The sequence below is a fragment of the Chelonus insularis genome, unplaced genomic scaffold (assembly GCF_013357705.1).
Source record: "Chelonus insularis isolate UGA/USDA-ARS -01 unplaced genomic scaffold, ASM1335770v1 contig_151_pilon, whole genome shotgun sequence".
NCBI classification, from domain to species: Eukaryota; Metazoa; Arthropoda; class Insecta; order Hymenoptera; family Braconidae; genus Chelonus; species Chelonus insularis.
The window spans coordinates 56245-82303 of NW_023276393.1; the positions used below are offsets into that span (position 1 = coordinate 56245).

At 32.4% G+C, this 26059-nt stretch overlaps 1 protein-coding gene across 6 annotated transcripts in view; it reads right to left on the bottom strand.

Annotated features, from left to right (window-relative positions):
- The window catches only part of LOC118064002 (uncharacterized), a 42387-nt gene that overhangs the window by 10137 nt on the left and 6191 nt on the right, over positions 1-26059 (bottom strand). For all 6 annotated transcript variants that reach the window (XM_035078317.1, XM_035078313.1, XM_035078315.1 and 3 more), the window contains exon 2: positions 11052-11266. In XM_035078317.1, coding sequence (XP_034934208.1) covers positions 11052-11142 — 91 coding nt within the window. In that variant the 5' untranslated portion in view covers positions 11143-11266. The remainder of the gene's footprint in view (positions 1-11051; positions 11267-26059) is intronic.

Consider the following 26059-nt stretch of genomic DNA (forward strand, 5'->3'; position numbering starts at 1 on the left):
CCAACTTGGTCAAAGCGGAGTTCAGGGGGAAACTTACACAGAGACAACCCGACGGTTCAATGTCAAAGCAGCCGATTGGAAAGCCGTCGGTGAGTTGATACCCGAGCTGGAAAGCACACTTTTCGCTTGACCATTGTTGGACTCTCCGATAAACATTAATGGATTCACTGACACTCTCGAAAATGGGTTAACACAGCTCTGTGAAAAATCCATGCCACGTCGAAAAGCACCAAGGAAAGCAAATCCCTGGTGGAACAACCACTTGTCCCGTTTGAAGCGTAACGTCTACAGACTGCGCCATAGATACCAGCGCATTAAAAAGCTTGGTACCAATACCCACCGAATCACAGCAGCAAGACTTCGATACCGCCAGCAGGTAAGAAGGTACTCCCAAACGATTAAAAAGGCGGAAACAAAGAGCTGAAAACAATTCGTCACAACCCACGGAAACGAGGAAAAATAGGGTGTGGTATACAAAATTGCGGCCGATAAAATGCCAGTCGAAAAAGGTATGAATGCCCTTCGCACTAAAGAGGGTAATGGAACCCTGAACTTTCAAAAAACACCCAAGCGATTGCTGGAAGTACACGTTGTCAATGACTATCCAGAAATAGATACAGACGAACAGAGCAGGATAAAGATAAACGCTCTTGACCTACCCAGCACAGATGATATAGAACCATTCAACAAAGAAGAACTCAAGCAAGTCGTCCAAACTCTTAAGAATGGAAAAGCTCTAGGGCTAGACTTGCTGGAAGGGGAGGTTGTTAAACGTGCAATCGCGTACCACCCAGAAAAATTTCTAACGTTTTTCAACGAATATTTGTCCTAAGGCATCTTTCCTCGGGCTTGGAAAAAGAGAACAATTCGTATGCTTCTAAAGAGTCCCGACAAAGATGTAGCAGACCCCAAATCATATCGACCTATATGTCTTTTATCAGTACTAGCAAAATCTTCGAAAGACATAAAAATTTGTCTTTCAACTAGCGTCCGTGAACCAGGAAACATCTCAGATCACCAATATGGATTTATGCTTGGCCCACTGTGCTGGAACATTATGTTCTATGATCTGTTAAAAACATTTGATCAATCCGAACATGGAAAACGCTATGCAGCGTACGCAGACGATCTAATTGTCATCATAGATGGCAATTCTAGGGAAATCCTTGAAGCTAAAGGACAGGCAGTCGTTGACACAATACTCACTTGGTGCAAGAATGCCAAGCTCGAGTTATCAAAAACCAAAACAGAGGCAATCTTCATAAAGCGAGAAATCAAACTTAGAAGCAAGAAGAATTACAGAAACAAAAATAATCCCAACTACCGAGAATATAAACCACACCTCAGAAGAAAAAAAGACAGGCACGAATGTAAACCGCCGAAGATCACTATAGAGGGTAACAAAATTAAGTACCCAGAGGTAGTTAAATACCTGGGGGTCTGATTCGGCAGAGACCTTAACATATCTACTCATATTCATAAACGACGGGCGCAAGCGGGAAAGTTATTCCATAAGATGAGACGCCTTTCGCGAATGTGTTAGGGACTCAATTACCACACTTGTCTAACTATAAATAGGGGGTGCTTCCTGCCGGTGGTCGCTTATGCGTCCCCGGCATGAAGCGATTCATGTAACGCTAAAGATTAGCTGACGCTTGCGGCCGCGCAGAGGGGCGTCTTGGGTGTTGTCACGCACGCTCGCGCATCTACCCCAAGGGACGGCCTCTGCGTGGTGGTAGGCATCCCGCCTATACACAATTATTCCCAAACATAGCAGATAGGCTTCATAATAATCGGATACGCCTGAACAACCTGATGACACCAATATTCACAGGACATAAGCTCGTGCGTCTACTGCCGTGGGCAATCGGCTCGTTACCGCCCTCGTTGCTTAATATACTATTGTATATCATATGTATTTTGTCTTCTGTTGAATGCACAAAAACGAATCATGGTACCACTGCCCCCACTTTCAGATGATGCAGACAATGCGTAGGATATTATTCTTCTGTAGAATCACCTACACTCAAAAAGTGTTAATTCTACACGCTAAAAGTGTTATTTAAAATGATGACACTAGTTTTGTGTAGTTTTCAATACTTATTGAAATTGATTTTGACGTATAACACACTTGTTTTTTATAATTCATTAACATTTTTATTGTGTTAAATTACAATTTGTGTTAATACTTTCATTTAACACGAACAATAAATGTTAAATTAACGCAGGGTTGTGTTGCTCATTTAACACAAAAATTATGACTACTACATTTTTCTTTTTACACCGAACACAAAATTCTCCACTGTGTAGACGTGTTTTGGACGTTTCTGAGCGTTTACTAAAATGCTATATGTCGTTTGAGAAATTCACCCTCGTAAACACTTTGGTATTTAATTATTTTATCACTGTTTTGACTTCGTCCACTGAATTCGTCAACAACCTGGTATTTTTCTCCCTATCGCCACTTCCTGAGCGTAGATATCCCTGCTCAAGAGCCAGGATGATCTGACAATTCGGATTTTTGGGTGTAATAGGTGTAGGTATCAGTTATACGATTGGACGACTCCTGGGTATTAGTAGATGATGCCAAACGATCGACAACTTACCACGCGTATACTCGCCAATAATCAATGCAATCAAACGCTATCGTTGGTGGCCAGAAAACTCCAGAATATTCCAGAAACCGCCCAATTATTGTGTGTAAACATCAGAACAATCATCAAATAATTCAGTATTTTTCCTAAAATCCAGACTATTTTTAGTGCAGAAACTAGTCCTGAATAACTTACAACTTTTTAGCGACCTTTTTATTTATCAAAAAACTCTCACGATAAAATTTGAATTTTTCCGTCTATTTTCGATACTTCCGAATTTGTGACTGTTACGTCCTGACGAACTTCACTCAAATTTTAGGTGAAAAATAAATATACCAGGACATTGATAACTCCTAGCATACATTTTTACTATCACAACCAAGTCCAACGCACATATACGTGCAGCAGGCGTAAGCCAATGTGCACGTGCTTGGACTTAGTGCCTAGCGATTTATCCTTATAATTTGAATTAATAACTAAATTGATTCCCTGACAACCCAGGGATCTTTCTAATAAAAATTATGCATACCATTATGGCAAAATTTACTGTTTTTATAAAACTTCTATGTAACTCATAGTTTTTAGATAAAATAGGATTAAAGTTGCCAAGCGGCAAGATCACTTGTCACCGCGAGCGTGGCGGGGTAGACGGGGACCTTGAGACAGGCAGAGTGAAGCGCACGGCTAACAATACTTTCTCGCGTTTATGCTCTCCTAATACTTCGCGAAGAGGCGAGCGACTTTAATTATTAAATAAATCAATAAATATTAAATATTTACCTGCTGATTTTTGGCAGGTATGTTTCTCTATCACGTAGGACCCGAAAATCCCCTAAATTTTATATTTTATATTCTTTCATACAGGAATACGTAAATGAACGCATGTGCATGTCTACACATACACACCCACCAACTGATGCACGTTCTCACGTAGCGTCAGGCAAAAATTTAAACAAAACGAGATGTGGATTTGTTAACCGGACGTTCCCAAGACTAAATTCTAAGTAATTAATGATAAGTAGTATTAATGTAACAAAAGTAATATTCTGTTACAAATTGTTAAATACGCGAGGAACCGCGTTATTTTTGGCGTTAAAGATATCAACATCTAATAAAACTTATAAAATAAGTCGAGTAGAAAGCCGACGTCAACGATGAGGCCCAGGGGGCTCGACGTTGTCAAGTCTGCCTGAAAAATCCTGACGTTGCACCTGTATCTCCATGGATACAGCAATGTTGAGCGCGGAGCTCCCGAGCCGCCGTTGTCGCTGACGTGATCTTTCTCCTCAGTTGATCCGCAAATCTCAAAGAGTGAACTTGTCACTCCTTGTGAAGTATGTAAATTCATTTAACACTGCCAATAATAAAACCCTCAAAAATATCCGTCAATAATATTTCTTTTTCATTCACTATCTTCTAACTCCTCTACATCCACATGACTGAGGCGCAGTTAATAAAACGCGTGCAGTCATTCCTACCTTTCTACATGCTACGTTTCTGAATCTGTTGTTTGAGGCGCAGTTTGCATAACGCGTGCAAACAACATTCCAGAGCGGAAACGTTCCTTTTCCCCCATTTTCCTAGACTCTATTTGCCTGAATTAATTTTTTTTACAAGTGCGCGAATTTTTACATTTCGATGTTTTTCTAGTATCGTTCAGTAACTGAATTTACAGTGTACCCTCAATTTTGTTATTTTGGATTACTGTGCACCGATTTGAGTTTTGTGTAAAGTGTGAGAACAATGTGTTGCCCTCATGCCTAAATCCAAGAGGCAAGAAATCAGAGCAGGCTGGAGGGTGCAGATGCGCAGGATCATAAAGGATCATCATAAGGGACTCGCCCAGCTGTCTACCATCCTCCAGCAGGAGCCACCGAAGGCCACTTCACCCATCGGAAAAGGGATCGCCATTCTGAGTGACGAGGTGTTGCTGGACTTTAAGGTGATCTTGGTGATCCCCAAAAACTTGCAATAGTTACCTAGCTATCTTTCCCTAGTGACAGTTTTTTTTGTGGGGGACTATTTAATTTTGTGGACCTCTCTTGTGGAGTTTTTTTTGTTTTGATTCGTTTTCGCAACCATGAGCAACCCAGCGGCTCCAACGGTGAGTATTTAAATTCTTTTTCTTTTCTTTTCCCCTTCGTTTGTCCCTTTATATGGTATTCCACGTGTCGGGTAAATCTTTCGGATTTCTCCTATTTAAATTTTCGCGGTTTGCAATGCGTTAAAGTGAGAGTGTCGATTGTTAAAAAGAATTTAAAATTTACTAAAATAAAAATAATGGATTTGATTAATTCAATTTGGAATTAATGGAATTTCAATCTAATAAGATTTATATAAAGTTAATAAAATTTCAATTAATAGAAATAAAATTTATAATAAACTCGAACACTAGGTAGGAAAGACAAGCAGGTTCTACCTACCAGAAGAATAAAGTAATAATTGAATATAATAACCTTGAACAATTTATTAAATATTGAACCGGCTGAATTTTGCAATTAAATATTGAAAATAAAGCGTGAGACTTAGTGGGGTGTTTCACAACTCGTGATCACTCGACTCCGCTAAATTAAAGAAAAAATATAATAATTTTTACTGCCAGCGCAACGTTTTCGAAGACTCAAGAGAAGTTCAAGTCACTCATACAACACTATGGACCGCCTTTCCGTAGTTATCTGTTCCCTCAATTCTCAGATATGTCGGGATTAATTAATTACTAATTAGTTTACAATGTTACGATAGGTCGCCGTGTAGACTCTTGCACGCAGCTTGACAAATTAAGCAAATAAATGAATCAATAAAATAAAAAGGAAAGCATCAATGGTACAGACTACGTAATTAGTTTCTCGGTGAAGAACAATGATTCGGCCAACGTGGCTTTAATTAAATTACAATAATTAATTAAGTATCAGCATGATTTTACAATAAGTTTCTCGGATATAAGACGATAAAAAATTAACCAAATAATTGGATCTATCAATCTTTAATCAAATGACTACTCATGGATCTAAGAAAATAATCATTTCCAGTCTCAAAGGAGATCTAGAGCTACGGCACGAAAAATACGCGTTGCCACCAACACCAAATTCCTGACTACGGCATTACTTAATTACTCAATAAATTATACAATAAAAATTACGCGACACACGCCCGCTTTACAGTAACAGTAATATCCATTAGCAGTAAAAAAGATACAGTTTACTGGTGATGTCCTACGTTGCTCCCAGAGTTAGCGAATGGCTGCCTTTGTAGCTGTCACTGATTTGCTCTATCATCAATGGCTGGAAATCCAGGTTTACCAAGTACTTTCCCCAACAATTTCGTTCTGGCCACTAACGGTTTCTTCAACAGTGAGGATAAACCCGATACAATCGATTTTTTTCTCGAAAATTCACGAACGTTCGCCATTGAATAATCAATTATAAGACTCACAAAACACAGTGATATCTTTTCGGCACATTAAGCAATGCCGAGTGATGTCTTTTTAATTTTGGTTTCATCATACAATATGATGTATAATTGCGTAAAAATCTATGGAGAAAGTGTATACAATGTTTTACAGCTTGATTAAATACAATTGATTTCGTACGAAGCCAAAAAAAAAGAAATCCGACGAATGTGAAGACAGGCAAAAAGAATGATAAAAATCCATTTTTTAATACGATTAAAAATAGTACGTAATGAGAACAATTTTATAGCTAATGAAAATAATTTTTGATAAAATACTATCAATAAAAGATACTTTATCAGCTCAACAAAGTCGTGAAAGACTTTCTAAGATTTCACGATGTCTCTTTCAACTTATACATTTATTAATGAATGTCAATCTCGATGCTGGTCTAATGGTAAACCTGTTAATAGTCTTCTTCTTAGGGGTAAACAAACGTATTTACATCCTTTTAAATGCATTTAGATGCATGTAAAATGACGATATCTCAAAGGCATTGAAAAAAATGACGAAAAAATAATTTGGATAAAGACTGATGGAATGAGTCTTTGATTCGATAAAAAAACAAAATTTCCATTCGAATCTAAAGCAATTTTTAGTCCACATTGTGGAGCACAGAAATAAATTTATACCTATCTAACAATGAATTTGAAATTTTTAGTAATCATTTTACGGCAAACCATTACAAGTCATTAATGTACTTATGAGAACTCCAAATGCACTGTTGAATGTAAATATTTTTACTTCTATCTTTCAAAACGCGGATGTGTCTTTTTTCCTTACAACTAGGAAAATAAATTTTCTCGGTGAGACAGACAATTTTTAAAAATAATTATACTTCCTCAGTTTAAAATAATAAAGCCTAATCCTGGGTCATGGGTACTTATTTGATGCCAGCCACGTGATAACTGGACTTGTTAAAGCACTACAATGGTTTCAATTATTTACTACAGATATATCTACTTTGCATAATAAGTCAAAAAAATATTGAATTACACTAGTCATAAATCCTCCAATGAATGAAACTAATAAGATATTACAAATTTTCGATGATATAAACAAAATCAGGCATCAAAGAAAATAAAATTAAAAAATATTGATTCTGACCATCCACAATTACATCCGTATAATATTAATAAACTTTTTATTTTAATCTTTATTTATAGTTTCCATAAAACTCCATTTTGACATTGAAAACAAAATATAGGCCGATTTTGATACTAGGCGAATTTATTGATAAAATAATTTTATAATAAATTATTTGCAACTTTGATTATAATTATCCAATAATGAGGTTAATTTCTGATAGAAAAATAATTATAATGTAAGCCAATATTCATTTACAATAATTAGATTACAAAATATTACATAAATAGAATCCGATTAAAACGATGACTACGATTATCGTTAGATAACGAACTACTCTGCTGAAACAATCTTATTGGAAGAAGAAAGTTTAATCGGAAAATTGCATCGGAAATTTTCTATTAAATCGTATTGAAGGTTTTTTTCCTGTAGAAAGCGCCTAAATCCTATTCAGTTGTCCTATTGAAGAACGCTGAATCTTATTCAATTTCCCAATAGGGTTTAATACTGTTCAATAGGAATATTATTGTCTCAGAATTTCTTATAGAATAATACAGAATCCTATTCGATTCTTCAACAGGATTTTAGTGAATGTAATAGAACTTGAGAGATAACAATTTTCTTATTAAAAATAGGCAATTCCTTTTCAATGCTTTAATAGGGTTTGATATCATTCAATAGAAATATTATCGTCTCAGAATTTACTATAGAATCATTAGGACTAAATGTAATTTCATAGGATTTTCAAATGTAACGGGGTCGACTTTTGATGAAAAAATAATTAGATTGAAAAGGAAAATATGATCTCATTACGATATTCCCTATTAGACTTTCGCTTTCCAATTGAGATAACGCTTAGAACAAAAGAAAAGGCTATTTACTATTGGATATTGTAGGAGTTTAACCTATTTAATAATGCTGAATTCTATTGCAGCATTCAGAAACAAAGAAAAATGTTTTTAGTCGTATTATCTTATTCAATCGACCAGTTTTCTATTTGAATGTTTTTTTATATCCTGTAGAAACTACTCGTTTCCTAAAGAATTTCTAACTATCTTTAAGAATCATCATAATTCTATTCAGCTATGTTTATAGAAAAATTCTGAATTCTATAGATTTTACGATCACCATTTATATACCTATTCAGATTTGTATAATCCTCTTAGACTCTTTCCGGTTGGCAGAAATTATTCAAATTAAAAAATACTTATTTATCTATATACATCGAAACATAGTTGAAGCACCAATAGTTCGAAAGCGACATAAATTGTTCATTTAATTAATTTTTTCTTAACATTGTACTATTATCATTTATATTTTTTGTCATTTTTAGTACTTACAATTTAACTTTTAACTCTTACAAATACTTTTCTCACCCACCGACATTTAAATTAGATTACTCATTTACTTTGCAACAGAAAAGTGTCTCATGTTAATTATTATTAATGTCAAAACAGGATCGATAATACTTAACCATTGTTTATGATACTTAATTATTAACTAAAGGCAATTAGTTGTAATTTCTTTTATTTTATGTCTACATAGACTACAGCCATGTGCATCTTGACACATTTCAAAAGTTCTTAATTCTGAGATATTTACATTGATAATTTAACAGCAACAGTTCTGATTAATCCTGTCTGATTAGGTCCCAGGTGGGTAGTAGTCCTGAGATCTCTGACCTGACGTATTCGACAAATCGCAAGATGCTAAACAATTATGATGATTAATTTTAAAAACAAAAAGAATCTTTTCGTTCTTCCCACTAAAAAGTTAATTATGTGGGTCTTTCAGGTTGCACTTAGACTATCAAAGAGCAGATTTCTATTTACCAATTTATGACCGCACATATATTAGTCTGCTCTGAACATTCGATTTTTAAATGTGGCAGTTTTCATTTCGCTGTATACTTTCTATTTTTGCATGTGCCATTCTTAAAATCCAATAACACATCTACAGAAACGAAAAAAATGTAGCTGCGTCTCATTAAACTTTTTATTACTGACTTTTTACAGTGAAAGGATCGCCAACCCAAATAGGAACCTCAACCTCTCTCTAATTTCTGAATACTCATTTCGGTACTCATGGCTCAATTTTGACGAATAGCAAACAAAAAATAAATAGTTATAAAGAAGCCGTTGATGTACATATGGATTGAATAAAGTTGGTTGAAAAACTTCGCACAATGAGTGAATATTCCATCCATGTACAACTATTGTGCTTGAAAGAACATTAGAAAATTGAATTTACATGAAAAAAAAAACAATTCCAGCATTCAAATCAACTTAGCTTATGAATCTCTCGCCAAAAATGATCGTATTCTACCGAGGAAAGATGTTTATTCTCTAATTGACAAGGTAACTGAAGACAATCTTTTTCCTGTTACTTCAATGAATCTTTTCTCAAAATATTTATTAAGTGCATCTGCCATTCACTGCACTTGTGCGCACATAAGATATGTGAAGTTCTTTCTCGAAAATATGAAGATTCAGCAAAAAATATACCCAATGAGTTTATAGTAAATTCTAAACGGTAGCGCAAATTTCAAGATCCACAAAATGTTTTACCCTGCACATATTTGATGGCTTTCATTGAACTATAAAATATGTGTATATCTCCATCTATGATTTAGTTAACTAACGACAGTTTATTAGTTGACGAAGTTTGCTTGACGATTAGATTGTTTATAGCAACGAGAAAAGATATTTATCACCAGTAGGGATGGGCGATATTGAAAAAAAATATCGATATCCGACAATCGATATTTCTCATCAATGGTTATCGATGTATCGATATTTTTTAAAAAATATCGATACATCGATATCAAAGTCATAAGCGGGATAATTTAAATTGAAGATTTTAGTGACCTCCGGTGGAGCTCTAAAAAAGATATTTAATTGTTTTTAAAGTTGATTTGAAAGTTTTAGGGAATTAGTTCAATCATCTTTTCGTTTGTTAATTATAATTAATTAGGATAATGAACTGTTATGCATCAAGTAAGTACTTGAATTCTATTCATAAGTTTTATTATTGGATTATATCTGTAGATTTACTATGTAAAATTATTGTTATATTTATACATCACTTACAATAATCCTTCATAACCTAACTTTCTCAATTTTTGTTGTTTTTAATCTTTTTGATATTATTTGCAGAACCCTCGTCAGAAATAACATTTAGTTTACATTTTTCAATCAATCATGAATCTTCGTGGATCTTCTTGATATAGAGTTTCTAACCCTCTATCATCTTTATCTATACTGAACATGATGGTTTTTCACTTTTTTTAATAATAAATTAATTAATAAATAATTAATAAACGCGTGAGACCTGATATTGAACATGTGACTACTAATGGCTTTTGGTTAGTTATTTAAAATACCACGAGAGGTCTCTACATGGTCGGTATTACGAGAAAAAATATCGACCATCGATGTATCGTCTATGAAAAATATCGAATAAAAAGACTCGATATTAGAAAAAATTTATCGATATTTCGATACATCGACAAATATCGCCCATCCTTAATCACCAGTTTACGACTAAGACTTAAGTTGATCAGATATTTTACAGAACATTGTAGTATATCAAGTAAAAAATTAATGGAAAGCACTACAATAATATTTTACAAACAAGTTACTTTCAAAAAGAAGAAATTCTGAGAGATATTTTTTTGTCAATTTCACACTGCAAATATTTCTGATAATATTTGAAATTTTAAAAACGTAATACGAAAATTTGTCAGTATTGCACTGTAATTTTCTTCACAGCCTAAATAAGTTATCCATACTAATTAAAAAATTTAATCTCATACGAAATTTCCGCGTAAATCTAAAGTATCTTTCTCATATCTACATGAAAATATTAAAAACACGGAACCAATCAGCCTTCATCTTAAAAGATAAAATATCTATCTAATTTACCTGTCAACACAGCTCCGACAAACATGAAGAGGAAACCAAATGCTGGTAGAGCTATTTGACAGTTAGCTGCAATAACTACTCCTGCAACCATTAATCCTCCTTCGATTTTTTCCACTCGTAACCGTGAAATTGATGATGAACATTTCAATTTTCCTCCTAGTCCTTCAGTCAAGCTATCGGTTAATGTTGTTTCTTCTCCTAACACTATACTGGGCCTGAAATTAGAAAAGTAATTTTTAAATAAATAGATATCGAAAAGAATAGAATCTTGAGAGTTTTCTTGCAAACAACTTCCCGATAACCAACCAGAATTTACAAGAAGGATGCTTTAAAAATTATATTAATTAATAATTATCCGAACTTGCACATTCAACTCGAAATCGATGGTGGATGATTCAACGACGATCACAGCAGTTCTGGTACAGGTGGTCACAATCTTATTTACTAAAGTTACAAGCCATTTCTAAGTGATTTCTCAGAAACAGGACAATTCAAGTTGGTGCATTAGCCTTGCTAACACACAAACAATTTCCTTATACGAGATGACCATTCGTATAAATCATTTAATTGTACCCAGATCAAGATGGACTTCCACGAGTCGCAACGGTTAAGACACTAACAACAACTCTTATCAGACCCATCATCAGGATAGCCATTTTTCGAACCTATCCAACACATGGAGCCCAGCAGCAAGATTCATCGAAGGACAATCATCAACCAGTTTCTGATGGCGAGCGGAATGTTGAAAATTATTCAATTCTCAATTTGAGCAAACAGCTGAGAGGAACTTGGGTGGCCATCTTGACACTGGCTCGATAACCAATTGGGCAGACAATTGATAAATTTTCAAATTCTAGTTACTCAATTGACTAAAGTCAAGTTTGAACAGCGAAGTTCCTGTCGCCATTCTTTTTTCGTTCTCTATGCCGAAAGGAGCTTTCCTGATCCAAAGAAAAGAGATCAGAGGAAGGCAACTAGGATATGGACGACAGACTTTTTACAAATCAATTGAGCCAATTGATACTGTAAATTAAAGAATGAGAAAATTCAGTAGTAAACGCTTAATTTTTAAAATATTGAATTTTTATATTATAAGTAAATAACCGATTCGGTTAAGCTCTAAAGGCGAGCGTAAGTGTGGAACACCTATGTGGCAGTAAAGATCTGTTCGAACATCTTGGTAGAACAAAGGTTGCACTGTTATTTTTGGATTAAACAGTTGCTAATTGAATAACTACAATATTAATATATCAATGTTCTGCAGTAGTCCGGGTGTGACTCGAAAACTAGTTTACCATTTTTTTCAGTCAAACGAAAGTCGCGTTATTGTCTTTTAACGCTTCTATCTATCTCTGTCCATAAAGTTTATTTAAAAAAACGTACATATTACGAGAGACAAACTTTTCAACAACTGTTGATCGTATTAGTTAAATTTGTCACGTTGCCAAGAAAATCGCATAAAATGTATGGGTAATATTAATGCACTATTATATCGAATATATTGGATTCACGGAGAGGAAAAGATAGTAAATTTTACTCTAATAAACAGTAGCCTAACGTTTCGGGTATAAAAATGACAATAAACAATTATTTCATTGGTATACATTACATACAATTTTTTCTTATAAAAGTTTATTATGATCAAAATTGTAAACTATACAAAAATAAATATAAAATATTACCAGCCTCAATGTGGCACTTGAAAGAGAAGGTTGTACCCGTATGGTCAACGAGTAAGCTCAAAGTGTCAACAAGAGAATCTTACCAAAGCGAGTGTAGTGCTCAAGTTTTGTGCGTATATAAGTGCAGGTAAGTCAGGTAGAAGTGTTTTTTGGGTACTTCTCCACAAAAGAGAAGATCTGTAACAATAAAAATGGCGAATGCCGAAAAAATTGTCACAAGCAACAACAGAATTTTCGCGTCAGTTATGAGTTTTCTCTCCAGAGAACAGGCAATAATTATTGAAGCTGTGGATCAAGTACCAATCATTGAATATGGAAAAGAAATAGGAAGTAAAATAGGTCCAACGGAGGTACGTTTCATATCAAAAATATCAAACAATAGAACCTGTATTTATGTTTCAAGTAAACAATTGGCTGAAGATCTCGTTGACAAATACAAATATATCACAATCGAAGGAAAGAATCTACCAATCAGACCACTAAACTCTCATACTAAAAGGATTATCCTTTCAAACATTCAACCACGTATAACTCATTAGATTATTGAAGATACACTATCCAAACAGTGCAAAATTCAACTAGTATCACTTATATCCTTTATACAAGCTGGAATAACAGACAGTGCGTACGCACACTGTTACAGTTTTAGAAGACAAGTATATGTTAAACCAAAAGATATAAATAATATTCCCAACGCTATACAAATAAACTGTGATGAAACCAACTACTAGATATACCTTTCAAGTGATCAAATAAAATGCTTTATTTGCAATGAGACTGGACACCAAGCGAGAAACTGCTTAGAAGGTATGGATAGCAACCAACAGAATGATAACCCGGTAGATGATGGCCTTACTCAAGACAACCCAAATATAAATGTTCAAGACCCAAAACAATGGTTCGAACTAACAGCAAAAAAACAACAAGCATTACAAAGCACTGCAGTGAAAAACACAACCAATGAACCTTCCTTTTTAACTAGACTAACACCAACTGAAAGGCTGCGTTCAGAAGCAAGTACAACAGATTCAGGCTCAATTCAAAGTACAGGTTTTACACCGCTACTTGCAACTGGTGACAACGATGTAAGTAAACACACACAAAAAAAATAGCAACACAAAAAAGTACTGCAACAACCAATCAACTGAATCAGTCTGCAGTTCAATAGCATCAGATACTAGTATAATGAAGGCATGATAACCTATCATTACAATGGCAGGTCATGCAAGCAATAGAGATGCAAGCATGACCGAATTGGTCATTTATGACCGTCATGTCATGGTCATAAGACCGTCAGCTGACCATCACTAAGATGACCGACCACTGGGTTAGTCGCGACATCTAACGGATAATTGTATGACACTCTAGTAGCCTTCATCCATTCTATCGACAATTATTTATATTTTAAATTGTAATGTAACATAACGCGAGGTATGTAAATAAAACAATATTAGAGATTTAATATATCAATAAGCTTAAAAAATAGATCTTTTAATTATAAATTATTCTAAAACTATTGGTATTGAATATAAATAAGTTGATTTTCTTATTGCACAGTCAAGTCGTTTTTTTTTTTCAGATAATTGAGATTATAACCTCTTTAATACTGTGATTTTTTTATGTATTTCAGAATAATGACTCGTTCTAAAAGCTTCAATTTAAATGCTTATTTTACTGTTATAACTACTGATCCTGGTAAGAAATTAAAAACATATAAATGCAAATACTGTACAAAACAGTATGCATGGCATTTTACACGAATGATAAAGCACCTGAGGACAGACTGTAAAGGTACTCCAAAAAGTATCAAAAACAAACTTGAAAGACTTATTAATATGAAATCCAAAGTTAATATTCAAGTAGAAAATTTCGAGAATACTGATGAAGAGAACATTTTAATAGAATATGAAGATAAAACGAGAAATAAATCTGGAGATGAAACTGATCATAATGGTAATGACAGAATTCAACATCAACCACATAGATAAATAAAGAATTTTTATGATCAAATGACTCGAGATCAATTTGTTGAGTGTCAAAAAAAAATGTGTCGTACTATATATTCATCGGGAATGCTCTTACATATGGTCTCAAATATGTATTGGAAAAATTTTTTCAAGAATCTTCGTCCTGCTTCTTCGATGCCATCGAAAGATCAAATTTCTAACAAATACTTAAATGAATGAATAATGCAGTTTATGGAAAAACAATGGAAAACCTCGAAAGTAAGATGTAAAGTTAGTTGCACAGTGGGAAGGTCGGTATGGTGCAAAAAATCTCATTGCCTCTCCAAAATTTCACAATAGTATAATTTTTGACAATGACATGGTAACAATAGAAATGAAGCAAATAAAAAAAATTTCAATAAGCCGATATACGTAGGATTTGTAGATTTAGATCTTTTAAAAATGTTTATTTATGATTTTCATTACAATTTTATTAATATCAGTGCTCTGCAGTGGTCTGGGTGCGACCCGAAAGGTCCACACGACCAACTTCCCAGTGGAAAAAATGAAAAAACAATTCGAATAGAACACGTTTCCATTCTTTATAACAAATGGAATTGTTATAAACAAAATTAGTCTGTTTTTATTCATTTGATATGGTTAGTTACTTTATTTCAGTAAAAGAAAAAATAGTGCGTTAGAAGAATTCGAATATAGAAAAAAAAGTATGTTTTCATTTATGTCATACGGTTGGTAACATTTTTTTAGTAAAAGAAAAAATTATGCGTTAAAAGTACTCATATATATATATATAGAAAGGGTCCCCATTTTTTTTGTTTACAACCATTTAAAACTTATTATTTAAATATTACTATGATCAATAATCACTTGTTATAAACACAATTCCATATTATTGACAATTATTATTGACTATTATAGCGTCTTTAATGCTGTTCTCTCAATCCTGACACGAGTTTAAAATTCTTTCATTGCTGATTTTGTTTTTTGAAATTTTTTTTTTCGATGAAATATTGTCACCATATTTTCATACAAGTATTCTAATTATTCAATATTCATGTTTTTTTAAAGATTTCGAAATTTTGTCTAAAAAGTAGTATAATTTATAAATTGAGAAATTCAGGTCATTTTCCATTTTTGCTGGTTTTTTGGTTCTGCAAAAAAAAATGGCTGGACCGATTTTGCTGAAAAATTTTTCAGTTCTAAGTTACGTAATTACGCGTCGAATGCAATTGGTCCCACATCGATATCATTTTTTGTTCTCGAGATAATCGAGGCAAAAAATAATTCCGAACGCACATACGTACATACACACACAGACGTCCACTGGAAAACGGTCGTATTCGACTCTGGGGACCTTAAAACGTAAAATTGCTGAAAAGATTTTATCGTTATCAGCTACCTCTGCAGCAACGGAACGTAGCGTTAGTACTCAAGGTTGGAATCATGATAAAAACGGAATAGACTGACTAATGTTCGTGCTAGTAAAATTACATATATAGCATATAACGAAAGATTATTTAATAATAAAAAAAATATGTACCTGAACTAGAGGATTCAGAAGATTCTGACAATAGTTGGGAATTTGACTCTGAAAACGGCACAGAAACTGATAACATATAATTTTATAATTTAATATTATGTTGTTTTATTTCATTATCTCTATATTTTTATAATGTTCATAATTCTAAGTACTACGTTTATACGAAAAATTGGTGTGAGGCCATTCGGGGCGCCCACACGAGGAACTTCCCATTAGACGATTTCGATTACAAATTGGCTTTCCTGAAATTTATGAACATTATCGTACAATAGGTATCAGCAACAATGTTCATTTGTAAGTCAAACTTGTTTAAGCTTTACGCTACCTAGTGACAATCGACACCAAAAATTCAAAAACATTTTGGAAATTACCAGAAAATGTTTAAAAAATAATGTACTATAAAATAGTCGTTATCGATTTCGTCATAAAAATAACTGTTTTGAAGACATTATGATATTTCATTTTTTTATATGAATTCCACACGTTAAAATGTCGAAATATGTTGAAATCCAGAAATTGTGCAATCAAACGATCATAATAATTTTCTCGTAGCAAATTAAAATAATCATAGTAAACTGTGCGAAATTATTAATAAAAAAGTTTTTTCAATTTTTAGTGTTACACCAACCGTTCGGTTATTTCACCTTTAACCTTGAATAACTTTGAAATGGTAGGTCCCCCGAAAAAAAACATGGGACATAAAATATTCGCAAGGAAATTCTCTACAAAAAAGTACTTTAGTTTTTTGTTGTAGGACCAACCGTTTTATTGTTTGTACAATACCTCCCTTTTTTGGGACCTTTAACCTTGAATAACTTCGAAATGGTAGGTCCCCTGAAAAAAAACATAGGACATAAAATATTTGCAAGAAAATTCTCTACAAAAAGTACTTTAGTTTTTTGTTGTAGGACCAACCGTTCTCGAGATATAAGTTTGAAACCTTCGCCAGTTTTGTATTGTAATTCTTTTTTTGTCCATAAAAAAAAAACTAATCGACCAATGTTATTTAAAATCTTTTCACCTGTTCTTTGTCACATTCTTTATCGAATGCAATTGATCCGAAGTGGATATCTTAATTAGTTTTTGAGAAACCGTGAACGAAAGAGATAACTAGCAACCCGAACGCACATACGTACATACGTACGTACATACATACATCTTCTTAAAAACTATCGATATGAACTCCTCACATGTTAAAACATCGAGATCTGTCAAAATTCCAGCGTCGCCAAATCGGACCATTACAATAACTTCCTAATGGGAAGTTAAAAAAAGTCTCCAAGACTGTAATGATCATTAATCTTAGTGATATCCTATTCGAAAAAAAGTGATTCATATGTTATTTATATAGTTCAATATTCAACATGTAAGAAAAGTTTTGTATTGTAATAGCTAGATGACCAAATTTGTGACCAAAAAATTCCTGACGGTAAATTGGCATTTCAAAACTGGCGGTCATTTGAGACAGTCAGTCACATGACGGTCGTATGACCGTTTTGTGGCCATAATCATGAATGATGGTCATCCTGCATCTCTAGCAAGCAAGTATCGTATATGTTATGTACCAGCGTACACAAAATTTTCTTTTAAAAAAAAAAAATATTTTCAAGAAGACAGTATGCTGAGAAGAGTCAGGTAGAAAAAGATCAATAACGAAGTCAGACCTGAAGGCACCAAAGGAAAACCTAAGCACGCAAAGTAGACAGGTAAAGGAAGAAAGCGTGCGTAAAGGCAGTTTAAGAAACCCACACATGAATGGCCTGACCAAAGAAAATTTGGATATTCAAATCCACCTGAATGGCAGAAAGGACATTAAAACAACCACCTCCAGCTTTTAAGAGGGCTTGGAAATCTGGATAAATAGTCTTCATCTTTTAAACTCAAATTTGATTTTTGAGAGAATTTATTCTCAGTAACTCTAAAATTTTCTTTCAGTTTATAATTTTAATTATTTTATTATATTTATTATATAATATATTATATATATTATAAATTTAAAAAAAATTATTCAAGAGAAATTATTCTTTTAGAATTCCCTTCTTGAAGAAAATAATTCTTCTATCTACTCAAGTAAATTTATTTTTAAAAAACTCAACTCGACCAAAGAAATATTTTTTTCTTTAAAAATAATAAAAAGAATTTTTCAACTCGTCGGGAAAGATTTTGTAAAAAGAAATCTCTGAGCATTACTAAACGTGAGCAAACGAGCGAAGTTGAAGTCTACGAGCAAGAGAGAGAGAGAGAGGTGCGGCACGGCGAGGGAGCCCAAGCGGCTGTAAATCAACTAACCAGGGAGCCTAGCCGAGTATCTTCAGGCAGCACTACAGCCTGCTACGCGCCAACCTGCTGAACAGCGCTTCAACTTTTTGCTACCTATCAATTTCACCCTTGTAAAACAATTTCTATTCAACTAAAGTGAGTAAAAGGTAATAAAGATTATCTGTAATAAAAAAGGAACAACTCTATTCTTCATTTGTTGCACCATAGTGGTTTGTCAACACTGATTACCTTACCTATTTCTTTAATTTTCCATCTAAAATAAACTCTGCGAGGTCTCCGCACCCGAGTGGAGTAGAAGACGATTGTGTCTTGACTCAAAAAAGAGACCGTTCTGTTGCGGGGACGTAACAGTATAATTACATGGAATGTCAATGGCTACACACTAGATGTAAACAAATAAAAATAATAAAAAATCGATATAACCCCTCTTTTTTATGTCAACAAGAAACAAACTTAAAAAAAATAAACGAGGTCAACTCAAAGGGTACAGAAGTTTTTTCAAGAACCGCACAAACTGCTGTCATGCCAGCGACGGAGTCATGATTCTATCTAAAAAAAACATTTAAGCTGATTAGTCCAAGAGCCTATATTATACATATTGTATAAAATTAAATTATTCTTAAATTTATATATTTTTACTATCATTATTTATTTATTAATACTATTATTATGCATTACTTCCACTCCATCCCTAAAATCTTTGAGTATTCCAGATGTTTAACCATTTATAAATTTTTAACGTTTGCTGCCTCAGGTTTAGATCTAAAATAAACCTGGCGCTAAAAGTTTATTAAATAAAATAAAATTTAAACTTTAATTTAAGCCCAGTTTGAAGCAGTAACTCGATAGGTACGTTTCCTGTCTAAAAAACAAAACCTAAAAAATGTCTTGCCGAGGTGATGATCCCATATTAATCAAGGCACTAAATGATTATTTTATTTTACATAATAAGTACTAAATATGAGGCCTACTTTGAAGCGGTTACTCGATAGGTACGATTACTGTACCTATATTAGAAGATTTAAAAAATCGCATCAATTTTATGCACCACTTAGGATAGCAGCCCCTTCAGTTTTAAGAATAAAAAAGTGAGTACTACACAACAAAAAATGTTTTATGCGGTCACTCGATAGGCTCAAGATTTTGCAGCGGGCTCTCGCTCTAGATGTGCTAGATCTCGATACCCCACTCAAAGCAATAATAATTAAAACAAACCTTCCACATAGAATAAATATATGTAATATCTATTTACCAAACAGTCAACAACTAAATCTCGAAACCATTCAGAGCCTTATAAACCAACTGCCAAAACCCTATTTGGTAGTAGACGATTTTAATAGCCATCACACAACCTGAGGATCTAAGTACATCGACAGTAGAGAAAAATTATTGAACAACTTCTAGAAGACCCAGAGATCGTGATATTTAACAACGGCCAACCGATCCATTTCTCTGTTAGATCAGGAACAGGAAGTGCCATTGACTTATCCATATGTAACGCACCTATAGCAACTCTGCTACGATGGGCCACACTTGGTGACCTAAAGGCAAACAAAGATATCTTATTAACAACATATAAAACACTAATAAGATCTAAAATTACAGTGCTATTATTTACGGGTCACGGCAAATGGATCCAACTCCCCCCCGGAAGCACCAAGAAATAATGATTGACCTTCACATTTTCGAGAAATCCTTTAGAAAAGATAATACATCTCCTTCTATTTTGAGAGCCCTGTTCATTAAACTGATGGACAAATACCAGGATTACACACAAATATATACAGACGATTCTATCATCAATGGAAAGAAAGTATATGCCATCATAAAGAGGCTACAAACTTCCAGAGCTGTTGACTATTTTCACATGTAAAGTGTTTGCTATCAATAAAGCTATAGATTTAATATATGAATAAAATCACCCAAGAGCTATAATTCTCACAGATTCTAAAGCTACTCTTGATGCAATGAATATAGTATATATAGTATTCGTTCTTGCAAAATCTTATAATACTGGACAGAAGGAAGAATGATCACTTCCACCAATAGATTCTTATTGCATCTAGTAATATTTTTCTGATACATTCTTATAAAATTTATTTACTTATAATTTCTTATTGAAACTTATCATATTGCGATATTCATTCTTACATATGTAGTACTCAAGGGTAAATCTTGGCACTAATTAATAATGCTTAAGTGGCTCCCGCGTTTCCCCAATTTCTAATTATTCATAGGTGTCGCTTGACCCATGGTCAAGCTATCATGACACCATCTTCTCTCTCTTCGTCCTGGGACGCCGAACAGGGCACACTGACTGTCTCCCTACTGTCGCTCTGCTCCAAAAAGGAACCAAGACTGTTGACTCAGAGAAATCACGTTTTTGGAGGAAGTGCAAACTTGGGCAGCATCTTTATTTCTTTTCTGGGATCACCGCCACTGCTCATGGTCACAACTCATCAAGTAAAAGGGTTAACATAAAAGATAACCAAAAGGCAGATAAGCACGGTAGGAGATTTTATATATATATATTTTTCTAGGCAGAAAACGTAAAGCCTCAAATCTAGATCGCGTTCGGCATCCATATTAATCTTAATTGAGTGACCTAATAATGAATAATAATAACGATTGCGAATCACAACGATTTTCATTTGATATAATTTAGAAATATATGTCGTAACTCGAATTTATGTCACGGAATCCAGTGTCAAACCTGGATTTATTTTTCTATATCTTGTAAATATAAAGCGTGGAGAAACCTCAAGATTGTATTATTTTGTATGGAGTATTCGGATGAACTATTGTGACAATAAATCTTGCCAACATTGTATTTAAATTTCGATGTTATTTTATTTTATTCATAAAATATTCGTCACACCACATAAATTGGCGCCCGACGTTCAGACAATAATTCATTGTAAATAATTGCTCTAACGACTGAAAATTTTGTTTTGATATATATGTGACTATTATGATAGTAATTCAGGTGTGATTTATTTTGAAGGACGAAGTTGTTGATTGTTTTAATGATTGTATCGCTATTATTTTAGCCTAGTGATCACTTTCATAGTAAATGAAAATTCGCAAGTCGGAAAGACTTGAGCTTAAACGAAAATTTAGACTGGCCGGTGAAAATTTAAATAATATTTCTAATTTGTCTCGCAATCGCAGGCTTGATGAGTCACTTCCAAAACCTTCAGGTAAACATTAAGATACCGAAATTTCATGAGGATAAGAATCCTCTTCAATTTATTGACGATTTGGATCGATATTTACGCCTTAAGAATATAAAGAGTAATGAACATCAAATATTAGTAATTGATAGTGTGCTTGAGGGTAGGCACGAAAAAAAAAAAATTACAATTGGAGTGTGTAATAATATTTTTGCAAGAAACAATTGTTATGTATACTAATGAAATAATTATTTATTGCCATTTTTTTACCCGAAACGTCAGGCTACTATTTATTAGAGTAAAATTTACTATTCCTTTCTTTCTGTACTATTAAGTATGAATTTCATTGAATTGTTATGAATAAATTGAGCCACATTGATGAAATCATTGTAAGATAAATTCGATAAAAATAAACCAAACCCAACCCAATTTTTCAATATTTTGTTGAACGGCTGATTGACAATTGCCTGGCGCCCGTACATTGAGAAACTTCTTTATGAAAAATTACCCTTAACTTTGGGTTAACTGCGAGATACATCCACAATTTGAGAAATTTTACAAACTTCGCGTATAAATTATTACAAAATCTTTTGGGTAAATTTTACCAAGCACATTTAGTCAAAATCTTTAGCCTTACAAATAAATAAAAAAGATGTTCTTTCATTAATTATAAAAAAATGGACAACACCAAGTTAAATAAATGCCAGACTCAGGATTAAAATTTCCTGACGACATATGCCTACTATTCGGATAACTATAAATAAAGACGTGAGCGTAGTCTTGTTTATACTCAGGAAAATTCGATACAGCAATAAAAATAGCCTTAACGCCTATAACTGATGAAAAAATCATTCTCCTTCTATTTAAGAGTATGCACTCTTTGGATACATTTGGGGTCCGTGCATATTCAATTTTAGTATTTTCTTAAACTTCTTCTTAAAATTTCACCGAAAATGTGATTAGAAAATATCCCTAAAATCCGTTAAAATTTAAACATTTTTATTTCTATTATGTTAATTAATTTGTTTGATGCTGTAATACTATTTCCAAAAATTTTATTGTTAATCGTGAATTGATAGTAGAAAATTTTTTTGTCTTTTATTAATAAAGATTATTTTCCAAAATGATACACTTCAAAGTGTACATCTATATACATAATATCAATCAGCAGCAACTCCGAAGGGTGTTGAATCTAATCAATACTTTATGAATGTGTTTTTTTCTTTTCTAATCCAATTTCTATAAATTTTTATTTCTTTTTTTTTATTATACTTGAATAAAGCTTGTATAAAATTTGGATAATAATAATTCATTTCATTTTAGAAAATAAAAATTTAGCTTTCATTTTTCTATTCAACTAGAAACATACATTATACTGATAAATATAAATGTTACTCTGTAAATAGACCATCTTCTGCAATTGTAAAACTGTTTTTGAAAGGTCAATTTACGATCTTAGCTTTAACGTACGTGGTCAAGGTCAAGCTCAGTAAAAAGCTATTATGAATAAATGTCTATATACACGCAGAGAAATGTATAGTAAAAATTACCATATTGCATAGTAATTTTTACCCTAATTTTACCCTGAAAATTACTATGCAGTATGGTAATTTTTAGAATATGCACAGTAATTTTTACCCTCACCCTGCAGTGTCACCAAATTACTATAAAATTCAGGGTAATTTTTACTATACATTTCTCTGCGTGTATGTATAAGATTCATTTGTTGTAAAATGAAAGAAGCGCTTTGCACATGTTACTCTAGTAACCCTAACAGATAAGCAACGTTTTAGTGAACTATCAACCATAATACCAAGCATAATAAAAATAATTATTTATTTTTATAAACGGTTTCTCGTAGAGATTGACGAGAAGAGCAGTTGTACCAAATGTCATTGTTTGGAAATAATTTTTGCTATTGTTTATTAACAATTGAACTTTGGCAAAGTACATTTTTTTACCTTTCACTGCTTACGCAGCGAGAACCGTTCGTTTTTTCGAAAAAAATGTAGATACCTTTTTCGTAGAGAATCGAATTCTCTACAAAAAAGTTCGCGAGAGCGTACACTTACCCGTCACAGGTAAAAAGGTGCAGCGCTCTGAACACGCGCACTAAAACTGACCCTTTTTGCGTTCCGGCGAAATGTGCCGTTGAGCGCCTTTTTAATTAATTAATATAAAAAAAATATTTCTCATGATTTAAAAATATAAAAAAAATTATGGAATGTTCAGAATCGTTTTCTGAACATTTTCCCGTGGAAATTTTTTTAAAAAATTAATTTTTTTCGATTTTTTACGGTGTGGTGAACGTCTTTTTTTTTTTCTTTTTTTTGTCAACTTTGCGCATCTGTATTATTAAACAATCTTTGAACATTTTATTGCCATTTTAGGAGTGGGTAGGGTTTTTCTCGCTCTACAAAATAGCTATCTCAGTTTAAAAAAAAAAAAAAATTTTTTTCCCCTTTAAATGTTTTTCGTTACTATCACCACTATTTAAGGGCTGAAGATATTATTATTTTAAAAATGATCATCAGCAAACTTTTCTAACTTCATCTAGAGAAGATAGAAAAATTTTTTTTCCAGCAATATTTATAAACAATCTTTATAAACAATGGCTGAAAAAAACTATTTTATAAATTCTGTTTTCAATGAACATATTACATGTAAATTTTTGTAATAAATCCTATTTTTTAATTTTTTTTTCAATCCTATCGTAACATTTTTTTCTAAATTGTTTATAAAAAAATATTATTTATTAATTTTATGAATTTTTAACTAAGCACTTTCATATAATTTCAAGTGCTCTACTTGATGACATTATTTAATGTCAGCCCTTAATGCATAGGGAATTCACACTGCTCTTGGACTAAGACATGTAAAACTTTACTTAATCTTCATTTTGTTTTCTTTTATTACGAAAGAGTTACAGAGTATGTTTGTTTAACCTGACAGATAAAATAACATTGTGATAATACTAATAATTGTTTCTTATTATTATTTAAACATTTTTAGGCAATATTGAATGAATAATTTATGATATTATGTTTCTTTGTTAATGTAAACATTACTAGTTTTTTTTTGTTTCTTATTTAATAAAAATTAGTGTTTCATTTACAATCCTATTTTGTCGGAGACCTTGTGTTGATAAAAACAGTTGTTAGAAAATAAGGAGAGAAATAATTAGTGCTGATAATGTGACTAATAAATTTTAAATGTTTTATTAACAATTATAAGACATTCCCGTTAATATAAAATGCCTTTTAAAATAATTAAAAAAATATTAAACAAAAAAGATTTTTTACAATACATGAATACGCGATCTTTTAATGACTGTTAAAATACATCGACTTAACCTGCAGGTAAATATAGCTAAGTAACCACATTTGCCCTTCCTGAACCACTACTCTATTTTAAAAAATTTGAATTATTTTTTTCAACAATTTGTTTCAGTCATATTTATCATATCTATTAATGTACATCATGTACGTTCCGTGTAACCATTCATTATACAGAAAATGTTTTCAATTTTATGGTCATTTTGCAAGCATTCAATAATTACTGAAAAATATTTGTTTGTTAAATTGTATATAACTCTGTTCTAATTAGTGCGAGTGTTATTTTACTTACCATCATTATCACAACATTCTATACAATTTTTTTCATATTATTTTACAGAAGAAAAAATTGACATTCCTCTTAACACGTCATTGATAAGATTCTATTTAATAAATTTTTACTAAAGATCAACTGAAATAGTTAACTTTGAAATATTTTACCTTTTACCTTTACCTTTTTTATTTTGTTTTTTACATTAATAAATAACTATATTTGATAGAGAGAAAAAAGTGTTTGGCATAAAAAATTCACTAAGCACTGTTCCGATAACATAGGGTCTTTTTCTAACACGTTACAGTGCTTATCGTGCTGTCTTATAAATTAATATAATATAATATGTTATATTAATGATAATATTATATATATTATTTATTTAGCTTTACTTATCATCAAATTTATAGTAATTTTTACAATACATCTCTCTCAAAAATTTTTCATAGTGAAAAAATTTTAAAAATTGTAAACTGATATAAATAATAATTAAAAACGATTTCTACTCATTGAATAATAAATTAAAATATTTTTTTGAAAAGTGACTACTTTTAAAGTTTCATGATATCATAACAGTATGGAACTCTCGTAGTACTAATCTCCACTAGAAGTTTATTCGTGTAAAGTAAAAAAACGATCATACTGAATTACAGAAGAGTTCTGTTACAAAACGTTCCATAAATAAAACGAAGCAGAACTCCAATCGAATTCTAAAAAGAAACTCTAAAAAAATTCTAAATGAGTTTTGAAAAATATATGA